The sequence below is a fragment of the Mus caroli genome, unplaced genomic scaffold (assembly GCF_978045245.1).
Source record: "Mus caroli unplaced genomic scaffold, Mus_caroli_1 scaffold_5, whole genome shotgun sequence".
Classification (NCBI taxonomy): domain Eukaryota; kingdom Metazoa; phylum Chordata; class Mammalia; order Rodentia; family Muridae; genus Mus; species Mus caroli.
Genome location: NW_028227260.1, coordinates 112,772,906 through 112,785,706, shown reverse-complemented (window position 1 = coordinate 112,785,706; position 12,801 = coordinate 112,772,906). Strand labels below are relative to the sequence as shown.

The 12,801-nt window shown below is 39.9% G+C and overlaps 1 protein-coding gene across 1 annotated transcript in view; it reads left to right on the top strand.

Moving 5' to 3' along the window:
• The window catches only part of LOC110288669 (X-linked lymphocyte-regulated protein PM1-like), a 38,021-nt gene extending 32,715 nt beyond the window's left edge, over nucleotides 1-5,306 (top strand). Inside the window, exons 9-10 of the mRNA XM_085837733.1 lie at nucleotides 4,748-4,846; nucleotides 5,166-5,306. Coding sequence (XP_085693859.1) covers nucleotides 4,748-4,846; nucleotides 5,166-5,306 — 240 coding nt within the window. The remainder of the gene's footprint in view (nucleotides 1-4,747; nucleotides 4,847-5,165) is intronic.
• The last annotated feature ends 7,495 nt before the right edge of the window (nucleotides 5,307-12,801 follow it).

The window sequence follows — 12,801 nt, the reverse complement described above, 5'->3', positions numbered from 1 at the left end:
AGGTAAAATCCTCCAAGAGGAACTATCAATCCTGAATATCTATGCTCCAAATACAAAGGCAGCCTCATTCATTAAAGAAACTTTAGTAAATCTCAAAGCACACATTGCACCTCATACAATAATAGTGGGAGACTTCAACACACCACTTTCACCAGTGGACAGATCATGGAAACAGGAACTAAACAGGGACACAGTGAAACTAACAGAAGTTATGGATCTGGCAGATATCTACAGAACATTTTACCCTAAGACAAAAGGATACACCTTCTTCTCAGCACCTCATGGTACCTTCTCCAAAATTGACCACGTAATTGGGCACAAAACAGGACTCAACAGATACAAAAACATTGAAATTGTCCCATGCATCCTATCAGATCACCATGGACTAAGGCTGATCATCAATAACAAAATAAATAATAGAAAGCCAACATTCACGTGGAAACTGAACAACACTCTTCTCAATGATACCTTGGTCAAGGAAGGAATAAAGAAAGAAATCAAGGACTTTTTAGAGTTCAATGAAAATGAAGCCACAACATACCCAAACGTATGGGACGCAATGAAAGCATTTCTAAGAGGAAAACTCATAGCTCTGAGTGCCTCCAAAAAGAAACTAGAAAGAGCACAAATTAGCAGCTTGACAACACACCTAAAAGCACTAGAACAAAAGGAAGCAAATTCACCCAAGAGGAGTAGACGGCAGGAAATAATCAAACTCAGGGGTGAAATCAATCAAGTGGAAACAAGAAGAACTATTCAAAGAATCAACCAATCAAGGAGCTGGTTCTTTGAGAAAATCAACAAGATAGATAAACCCTTAGCCAGACTAACTAGAGGGCACAGGGAAAGTATTCTAATTAACAAAATCAGAAATGAAAAAGGAGACATAACAACAGATCCTGAAGACATTCAAAACACCATCAGATCCTTCTACCAAAGGCTATACTCAACAAAACTGGAGAACCTGGATGAAATGGAGAAGTTCCTAGACAGATACCAGGTACCAAAGTTGAACCAAGATCAGGTTAATGATCTAAACAACCCTATATCCCCCAAAGAAATAGAAGCAGTCATTAATAGTCTCCCAACCAAAAAAAGCCCAGGACCAGATGGATTTAGTGCAGAGTTCTATCAGACCTTCAAAGAAGATCTAATCCCAGTTCTTCACAAACTATTCCACAAAATAGAAACAGAAGGTACTCTACCCAACTCATTCTATGAAGCCACAATTACTCTGATACCTAAACCACAAAAAGACCCAACAAAGATAGAAAACTTCAGACCAATATCCCTTATGAATATTGATGCAAAAATCCTCAATAAAGTTCTTGCTAACCGAATCCAAGAACACATCAAAACAATCATCCATCCTGACCAAGTAGGTTTCATCCCAGGGATGCAGGGATGGTTCAATATACGGAAATCCATCAACGTAATCCAGTATATAAACAAACTCAAAGACAAAAACCACATGGTCATCTCGTTAGATGCGGAAAAAGCATTTGACAAGATCCAACACCCATTCATGATAAAAGTCTTGGAAAGATCAGGAATTCAAGGCCCATACATAAACATGATAAAAGCAATCTACAGCAAACCAGTAGCCAACATCAAAGTAAATGGTCAGAAGCTTGAAGCAATCCCTCTAAAATCAGGGACTAGACAAGGCTGTCCACTTTCTCCATACCTATTCAACATTGTACTTGAAGTCCTAGCCAGAGCAATTCGACAACAAAAGGAGATCAAAGGGATACAAATTGGAAAAGATGAAGTCAAAATATCACTTTTTGCAGATGATATGATAATATATATAAGGGACCCTAAAAATTCCACCAGAGAACTACTAAGCCTGATAAACAGCTTCGGTGAAGTAGCTGGATATAAAATTAACTCAAACAAATCAATGGCCTTTCTCTACACAAAGAATAAACAGGCTGAGAAAGAAATTAGGGAAACAACACCCTTTTCAATAGTCACAAATAATATAAAATATCTTGGCGTGACTCTAACTAAGGAAGTGAAAGATCTGTATAATAAAAACTTCAAGTCTCTTAAGAAAGAAATTCTAGAAGATCTCAGAAAATGGAAAGATCTCCCATGCTCATGGATTGGCAGGATCAACATTGTAAAAATGGCTATCTTGCCAAAAGCAATCTACAGATTCAATGCAATCCCCATCAAAATTCCAAATCAATTCTTCAACGAATTAGAAAGTGCAATCTGCAAATTAATCTGGAATAACAAAAAACCTAGGATAGCAAAAACTCTTCTCAAGGATAAAAGAACCTCTGGTGGAATCACCATGCCGGACCAAAAGCTCTACTACAGAGCAATTGTGATAAAAACTGCATGGTACTGGTATAGTGACAGACAAATAGACCAATGGAATAGAATTGAAGACCCAGAAATGAACCCACACACCTACGGTCACTTGATCTTCGACAAGGGAGCTAAAAACATCCAGTGGAAGAAAGACAGCATTTTCAACAAATGGTGCTGGCACAACTGGTTGTTAACATGTAGAAGAATGCGAATCGATCCATTCCTATCTCCTTGTACTAAGGTCAAGTCTAAGTGGATCAAGGAACTTCACATAAAACCAGAGACACTGAAACTTATAGAGGAGAAAGTGGGGAAAAGCCTTGAAGATATGGGCACAGGGGAAAAATTCCTGAATAGAACAATAATGGCTTGTGCTGTAAGATCGAGAATTGACAAGTGGGACCTCATGAAACTACAAAGCTTCTGCAAGGCTAAAGACACCATCAATAAGACAAAAAAACCACCAACAGATTGGGAAAGGATCTTCACCTATCCTAAATCAGACAAGGGACTAATATCCAATATATATAAAGAACTCAAGAAGGTGGACTCCAGAAAGTCAAATAACCCCATTAAAAAATGGGGCTCAGAACTGAACAAAGAATTCTCACCTGAGGAATACCGAATGGCAGAGAAGCACCTGAAAAAATGTTCAACAGCCTTAATCATCAGGGAAATGCAAATCAAAACAACCCTGAGATTCCACCTCACACCAATCAGAATGGCTAAGATCAAAAATTCAGGTGACAGCAGATGCTGGCGAGGATGTGGAGAAAGAGGAACACTTCTCCATTGTTGGTGGGATTGCAAGCTTGTACAACCACTCTGGAAATCAGTCTGGCGGTTCCTCAGAAAATTGGACATAGTACTACCGGAGGATCCAGCAATACCTCTCCTGGGCATATATCCAGAAGATGTCCCAACCGGTAAAAAGGACACATGCTCCACTATGTTCATAGCAGCCCTATTTATAATAGCCAGAAGCTGGAAAGAACCCAGATGTCCCTCAACAGAGGAATGGATACAGAAATTATGGTACATTTACACAATGGAGTACTACTCAGCTATTAAAAAGAATGAATTTATGAAATTCCTAGCCAAATGGATGGACCTGGAGGGCATCATCTTGAGTGAGGTAACACAATCACAAAGGAACTCACACAATATGTATTCACTGATAAGTGGATATTAGCCCAAAACTTAGGATACCCAAGATATAAGATACAATTTGCTAAACGCATGAAACTCAAGAAGAATGAAGACCAAAATGTGGACACTGTGCCCCTTTTTGAATTGGGAACAAAACACCCAGGGAAGGAGTTACAGAGACAATGTTTGGAGATGTGATGAAAGGATGGACCATCTAGAGACTGCCGTATCCAGGGATCCATCCCATAATCAACTTCTAAACGCTGACACCATTGCATACACTAGCAAGATTTTGCTGAAAGGACCCAAAGATAGCTGTCTCTTGTGAGACTATGCAGGGGCCTAGCAAACACAGGAGTGGATGCTCACAGTCAGCTATTGGATGGATCACAGGGCTCCCAATGGAGAAGCTAGAGAAAGTACCCAAGGAGCTAAAGGGATCTGCAACCCTATAGTTGGAACAACATGATGAACTAACCAGTACCCCGGAGCTCTTGTCTCTAGCTGCATATGTATCGAAAGATGGCCTAGTCGGCCATCACTGGAAAGAGAGGCCCATTGGACTTGCAAACTTTATATGCCCCAATATAGGGGAATGCCAGGGCCAAAAGAATGGGAATGGGAGGGTAGGGAAGTGGGGGGCGGTATGGGGGACTTTTGGGATAGCATTGGAAATGTAATTGAGGAAAATATGTAATAAAAAAAACAGTGGAAAAAAAAAAGAATAAGTATAAGGCATCCTTAAGAAAGGAAGAGAAACTAGAAGACTTGGCCCATACATCTTAGGTGAGGGTAGATACAGAGATGAGGTAGTGAACCACCTGCTGGGATTGCTTCTGCTATTTAGTAAAAGGAGGCCATCATATGGTAAAAGCATTAACACTACCTAGAGTTAAGCTTCCAGGGGTAGGATTTTACCAAGTTCATGTTTACATGGTGCATGCCTATAAACATAAGCACTTGGAAGGCTAAGGCCAGTCTGTGCAGCATGGCAAACACTTTCTCACCAAAATTTTTCCTACCCCACAATTTGTAGTACAATTGTATTTCATGTTACTTAAAAATATAAGTATATTTAGTCATAATAGTTGTTAAAATGTTAAATCAGGTGGAAAACTATTTCTTTTAAGTTTCATATGGAATTACTTTTGCTCACGTAAACATTTTAGTATTGGAGATACATTAAGTGGTTGACTGTTAGCCTAGCATTCATGCTGTATGGCAGTAACAAAATGAACAGAATCGTTTTAGTAATGTTTTCCTTTTACATTTGTAGAACAATTATCAAAAAGAACAACAAGCATTAAGACTGTCCAAATGTAGTCAGAGCCAGACCCTGGAAGCAATTAAAGATATGCATGAGAAGTACATGGAGGTATGTTGCTCATGGTCCATAAAATGTCCTTAGGGAACTAAATATGTTTTAGTAACCATAAAGTTTAACTACTTACTATTTTCAATTATTTCTGACTGAAGTGGCTGATCTTATCCGTAAAATCCTAATGGCTTTGTAGGAATTATTCAAGACATGAAATGATAAATTGGGAATTTGACCTCAGATGTACCTCATAGTTTATTAACACTATAATTATCCAGCTTAACTAAATATAGCACGTCTATACATCATTTGCACAGAATCTTTCCTATTTCTATCCTTGGGAGTTTGTTTAGTAAGAAGTGCTTTTCTGTTTTAGGGTTTGATGAACTTGGAAACCAACAACTATGATATGGTTTTTGATGAAGATGGTGAACTGAGAAAAGAAATGTCTGTGTTTAAAAAAGACATCATGAAGCATACTCTGAAGTACTCTTCTACTTTCCCATCTTCAGACTAATGAAGCATGCATATTTTTTACTTGCTGGTACATTTGTAACCAAATTAAAAATTCGCCAACTTTTCTGTCTCCTATGAAACTGAGTTTGAAAGGCTCGTTAATCCTTGTTATTCTGATGATTCTAAGAAGGAAGTTAAACCACACTGATGTGATTATAAACTCAACTAGGAGGTATACCTCTAGAGTCAAAATAGAACTCCTTTATTTTTAAACATCTTTAAAATAAAGTGGGGGTGCGGGACCTGAGACTGCATTAGTTAGGGAAGCAGAAACCGGCCTGAGTAGGGCCACAGGCCTCATCCGGCCGGATCAGCACCAGGGTAGCTAGAGCGCAGGGTCGCCTGACACCCGCCAGCTACCCACGACCCCCGCCACAGGATTTTGAGACTGCTGGTGAGTGGAACACAGCTTCTGCTCCAGTCCAATCACACGGGACCTGAGACTGCTCTGGTTGGGGAGAGAGAAATCCGGCCTACATAGGGCCACAAGCCTCTTCCGGTCAGAAAATCACCGGGGTAGCTAGGGCGCAGGGTCGGCTGACACTCGCCAGCTACCCACAACACCCGCCACAGGATCTTAAGACTTCTGGAGAGTGGAACACAGCTTCAGCTCCAATCCAATTGTGCGCGGGACCAGAGACTGCATTAGTTAGGTAAGCAGAAAACTGGCCTGAGTAGGACCACAGGCCTCTTCCGGCTGGACCAGCACCTGGATACCGCCAGATACCCAGGACCCCCGCCACAGGATTTTGAGACTGCAGGTGAGTGGAACACAGCTTCTGCTCCAATCTTTAAACAGTGACAACAACAACAACTAACCCCAGAGATTACCAGATGGCGAAAGGTAAACATAATAATCTTACTAACAGAAACCAAGACCACTCACCATCATCAGAACCCAGCACTCCCACTTCGCCCAGTCCAGGGCACCCCAACACACCGGAAAAGCTAGACACGGATCTAAAAGCATATCTCCTGATGATGGTAGAAGACTTCAAGAAGGACTTTAATAACACACTTAAAGAAATACAAAGGAACACTGGTAAACAGGTAGAAGACATTAAAGAGGAAGCCCAAAAATCCCTTAAAGAACTGCAGGAGAACACTGCTAAAGAGTTACAAATCCTTAAAGAAAAACAGGATAACATAATCAAACAGGTAGAAGTCCTTAATGAAAAACAGGAAAACACATCCAAACAGATGATGGAAATGAACAAAACCATACTAGACCTAAAAAGGGAAGTAGACACAATAAAGAAAACCCAAAATGAGGCAACACTGGAGATAGAAACCCTAGGAAAGAAATCTGGAACCATAGATACCAGCATCAGCAACAGAATACAAGAGATGGAAGAGAGAATCTCAGGTGCAGAAGATTCCATAGAGAACATCGGCACAACAATCAAGGAAAATGTAAAATGCAAAAAGATCCTAACTCAAAACATCCAAGAAATACAGGACACAATGAGAAGACCAAACCTACGGATAATAGGAGTGGATGAGAATGAAGATTTTCAACTCAAAGGACCAGCAAACATCTTCAACAAAATTATAGAAGAAAACTTCCCAAATCTAAAGAAAGAGATGCCCATGAACATTCAAGAAGCCTACAGAACTCCAAATAGACTGGACCAGAAAAGAAATACCTCCCGACACATAATAATCAGAACAACAAATGCTCTAAATAAAGATAGAATACTAAAAGCAGTAAGAGAAAAAGGCCAAGTAACATATAAAGGCAAGCCTATCAGAATTACACCAGATTTTTCACCAGAGACTATGAAAGCCAGAAGATCCTGGACGGATGTTATACAGACACTAAAAGAACACAAATTCCAGCCCAGGCTACTATACCCAGCCAAACTCTCAATTAACATAGATGGAGAAACCAAAGTATTCCACGATAAAACCAAATTCACACATTATCTCTCCACGAATCCATCCCTTCAAAGGATAATAACAGAAAAAAAACCAATACAAGGACAGGAATCACGCCCTAGAAACAACAAGAAGGTAATCCCTCAACAAACCTAAAAGAAGACAGCCACAAGAACAGAATGCCAACTTTAACAACAAAAATAACAGGAAACAACAATTACTTTTCCTTAATATCTCTTAATATCAATGGACTCAACTCCCCGATAAAAAGACATAGACTAACAAACTGGCTACACAAACAAGACCCAACATTTTGCTGCTTACAGGAAACTCATCTCAGAGAAAAAGATAGACACTACCTCAGAATGAAATGCTGGAAAACAATTTTCCAAGCAAATGGTATGAAGAAACAAGCTGGAGTAGCCATTCTAATATCTGATAAGATTGACTTCCAACCCAAAGTCCCTAAAAAAGACAGGAAGGGACACTTCATACTCATCAAAGGTAAAATCCTCCAAGAGGAACTATCAATCCTGAATATCTATGCTCCAAATACAAAGGCAGCCACATTCATTAAAGAAACTTTAGTAAATCTCAAAGCACACATTGCACCTCATACAATAATAGTGGGAGACTTCAACACACCACTTTCACCAATGGACAGATCATGGAAACAGAAACTAAACAGGGACACAGAGAAACTAAGAGAAATTATGAATCAAATGGATCTGGCAGATATCTACAGAACATTCTATCCTAAAACAAAAGGATATACCTTCTTCTCAGCACCTCATGGTACCTTCTCCAAAATTGACCACATAATTGGTCACAAAACAGGCCTCAACAGATACAAAAATATTGAAATTGTCCCATGCATCCTATCAGATCACCATGGAATAAAGCTGATCTTCAATAACAAAATAAATAATAGAAAGCCAACCTTCACGTGGAAACTGAACAACACTCTTCTCAATGATACCTTGGTCAAGGAAGGAATAAAGAAAGAAATTAAGGACTTTTTAGAGTTCAATGAAAATGAAGCCACAACATACCCAAACTTATGGGACGCAATGAAAGCATTTCTAAGAGGAAAACTCATAGCTCTGAGTGCCTCCAAAAGGAAACTAGAGAGAGCACACATTAGCAGCTTGACAACACACCTAAAAGCATTAGAACAAAAGGAAGCAAATTCACCCAAGAGGAGTAGACGGCAGGAAATAATCAAACTCAGGGGTGAAATTAACCAACTGGAAACAAGAAAAACTATTCAAAGAATCAACCAATCAAGGAGCTGGTTCTTTGAGAAAATCAACAAGATAGATAAACCCTTAGCCAGACTCACTAGAGGGCACAGGGAAAGCATCCTAATTAACAAAATCAGAAATGAAAAAGGAGACATAACAACAGATCCTGAAGACATCCAAAACACCATCAGATCCTTCTACCAAAGGCTATACTCAACAAAACTGGAGAACCTGGATGAAATGGAGAAGTTCCTAGACAGATACCAGGTACCAAAGTTAAATCAAGATCAGGTTAATGATCTAAACAGCCCTATATCCCCCAAAGAAATAGAAGAAGTCATTAATAGTCTCCCAACTAAAAAAAGCCCAGGACCAGATGGGTTTAGTGCAGAGTTCCATCAGACGTTCAAAGAAGATCTAATCCCAGTTCTTCACAAACTATTCCACAAAATAGAAACAGAAGGTACTCTACCCAACTCATTCTATGAAGCCACAATTACTCTGATACCTAAACCACAAAAAGACCCAACAAAGATAGAAAACTTCAGACCAATATCCCTTATGAATATTGATGCAAAAATCCTCAATAAAGTTCTTGCTAACCGAATCCAAGAACACATCAAAACAATCATCCATCCTGACCAAGTAGGTTTCATCCCAGGGATGCAGGGATGGTTCAATATATGGAAATCCATCAATGTAATCCAGTATATAAACAAACTCAAAGACAAAAACCACATGGTCATCTCGTTAGATGCAGAAAAAGCATTTGACAAGATCCAACACCCATTCATGATAAAAGTCTTGGAAAGATCAGGAATTCAAGGCCCATACCTAAACATGATAAAAGCAATCTACAGCAAACCAGTAGCCAACATCAAAGTAAATGGTCAGAAGCTTGAAGCAATCCCTCTAAAATCAGGGACTAGACAAGGCTGTCCACTTTCTCCATACCTATTCAACATTATACTTGAAGTCCTAGCCAGAGCAATTCGACAACAAAAGGAGATCAAAGGGATACAAATTGGAAAAGATGAAGTCAAAATATCATTTTTGCAGATGATATGATAGTATATATAAGTGACCCTAAAAATTCCACCAGAGAACTCCTAAGCCTGATAAACAGCTTCGGTGAAGTAGCTGGATATAAAATTAACTCAAACAAATCAATGGCCTTTCTCTACACAAAGAATAAACAGGCTGAGAAAGAAATTAGGGAAACAACACCCTTCTCAATAGTCACAAATAATATAAAATATCTTGGCGTGACTCTAACTAAGGAAGTGAACGATCTGTATAATAAAAACTTCAAGTCTCTGAAGAAAGAAATTATAGAAGATCTCAGAAGATGGAAAGATCTCCCATGCTCATGGATTGGCAGGATCAACATTGTAAAAATGGCTATCTTGCCAAAAGCAATCTACAGATTCAATGCAATGCCCATCAAAATTCCAAATCAATTCTTCAACGAATTAGAAAGTGCAATCTGCAAATTCATCTGGAATAACAAAAAACCTAAGATAGCAAAAACTCTTCTCAAGGATAAAAGAACCTCTGGTGGAATCACCATGCCGGACCTAAAGCTCTACTACAGAGCAATTGTGATAAAAACTGCATGGTACTGGTATAGTGACAGACAAATAGACCAATGGAATAGAATTGAAGACCCAGAAATGAACCCACACACCTACGGTCACTTGATCTTCGACAAGGGAGCTAAAACCATCCAGTGGAAGAAAGACAGCATTTTCAACAAATGGTGCTGGCACAACTGGTTGTTAACATGTAGAAGAATGCGAATCGATCCATTCCTATCTCCTTGTACTAAGGTCAAGTCTAAGTGGATCAAGGAACTTTACATAAAACCAGAGACACTGAAACTTATAGAGGAGAAAGTGGGGAAAAGCCTTGAAGATATGGGCACAGGGGAAAAATTCCTGAATAGAACAATAATGGCTTGTGCTGTAAGATCAAGAATTGACAAGTGGGACCTCATGAAACTACAAAGCTTCTGCAAGGCTAAAGACACCATCAATAAGACAAAAAAACCACCAACAGATTGGGAAAGGATCTTCACCTATCCTAAATCAGATAAGGGACTAATATCCAATATATATAAAGAACTCAAGAAGGTGAACTCCAGAAAGTCAAATAACCCCATTAAAAAATGGGGCTCAGAACTGAACAAAGAATTCTCACCTGAGGAATACCGAATGGCAGAGAAACACCTGAAAAAATGTTCAACATCCTTAATCATCAGGGAAATGCAAATCAAAACAACCCTGAGATTCCACCTCACACCAGTCAGAATGGCTAAGATCAAAAATTCAGGTGACAGCAGATGCTGGCGAGGATGTGGAGAAAGAGGAACACTCCTCCATTGTTGGTGGGATTGCAAGCTTGTACAACCACTCTGGAAATCAGTCTGGCGGTTCCTCAGAAAATTGGACATAGTACTACCGGAGGATCCAGCAATACCTCTCCTGGGCATATATCCAGAAGATGTCCCAACCGGTAAAAAGGACACATGCTCCACTATGTTCATAGCAGCCCTATTTATAATAGCCAGAAGCTGGAAAGAACCCAGATGTCCCTCAACAGAGGAATGGATACAGAAATTATGGTACATTTACACAATGGAGTACTACTCAGCTATTAAAAAGAATGAATTTATGAAATTCCTAGCCAAATGGATGGACCTGGAGGGCATCATCTTGAGTGAAGTAACACAATCACAAAAGAACTCACACAATATGTATTCACTGATAAGTGGATATTAGCCCAAAACTTAGGATACCCAAGATATGAGATACAATTTGCTAAACGCATGAAACTCAAGAAGAATGAAGACCAAAGTGTGGACACTGTGCCCCTTCTTAGAATTGGGAACAAAACACCCAGGGAAGGAGATACAGAGACAAAGTTCGTAGCTGTGATGAAAGGATGGACCATTTAGAGACTGTCGTATCCAGGGATCCATCCCATAAGCAGCTTCTAAACGCTGACACCATTGCATACACTAGCAAGATTTTGGTGAAAGGACCCAAATATAGCTGTCTCTTGTGAGACGATGCCGGGGCCTAGCAAACACAGGAGTGGATGTTCACAGTCAGCTATTGGATGTATCACAGGGCTCCCTATGGAACCACAGGGTTCCCATCTTCTGTCCATTCGTTGCATGTAAATTTCAGCATCTGACTCTTTCACCTGCTGGTTTTGTCTTTCAGAGGGCAGTCATGATAGGCCCATTTTTGTTAGCACAGCATAGCATCAATAATAGTGTCAGTCCTTGAGCTGCATCCCAATTTGGGCCTGTTACTGGATCTCCTTTCCTCAGGCTTTTCTCCATTTTTGTCCCTGTAGTTCTTTCAGACAGAAATAATTTGGGGTCAGAGCTTTTGACTGTGGGATGCCAACCCCATCTTTCCACTTGATATCCTGTCCCTCCACTGGAGGAGGACTCTACAAGTTCCCTCTCCCCACTGCAGGGCACTTCATCTAAGGTCCCTCCCTTTGAATCCTGAGAGTCTCTCACCTCCCAGGTCTCTAGTACATTCTAGAGGGTTTTCTCACCTCCTACCTATCAAAGATGCCTGTTTCCATTCTTTTTGCTGGTCCTCAGTGCTTCAGTCCTGTTCCCCATCCCAATACCTGATCATGTTCCTCTCTTCCCCTCCTTGTCCCCTTTCCCACCCAGGTTCCTCCCTCCCCCCTCCCTGTAGTATTTTTTTAACCTTCTTAACATTTCTAATTATTTTTATTCATAAAGATAATTGAAATTAATTTTTTGATTCATTATCTTATTAGTTCCCAAAGGTACGAGATACAAATAGATCAGGTACATTGGTTTGTTTTTATTTCATTTCATTTTTGAGATAGGCCCTTAGTATGTTGTGTATTGTCCAGAAATGTCTAGAATGTTTAGGTTCAAGGTGATCTCAGCATTCCATCTCAAGAGTCCCTAGAAATTCAAACTTCCTAAAACTTCAATTATTGGGGCTGGGTGTGGTAGTAGCACAAGCCTTTAAACCTAGCACCCCAGATTCAGAGGCCTCTGTGAGTTTGAGGCTAGCCTGGTCTACACAGTGTGTTCCAGGTTACTCTGAGCTACATAATGAGACCCTGTCCAAAACCAAAACCAAAACCGAAATAATACTTCAGTTGTTGAGGAAAACTGACCTACCTAGTGGAAGTGTGATTTAAACTTCTGCTGGAAGCACCACATGCCTGGGCCAACGATTCTATACTGTAGTCACTTAGTAGATCCAATGGTGTGGATCCCCAAACCACTTTGAACAAAACATCTATCCCTTGTCTAGTTTCTCTCATCTCTGACTGGCCTGAAACTGTGTCAATGCAGATATCAGGTACCAT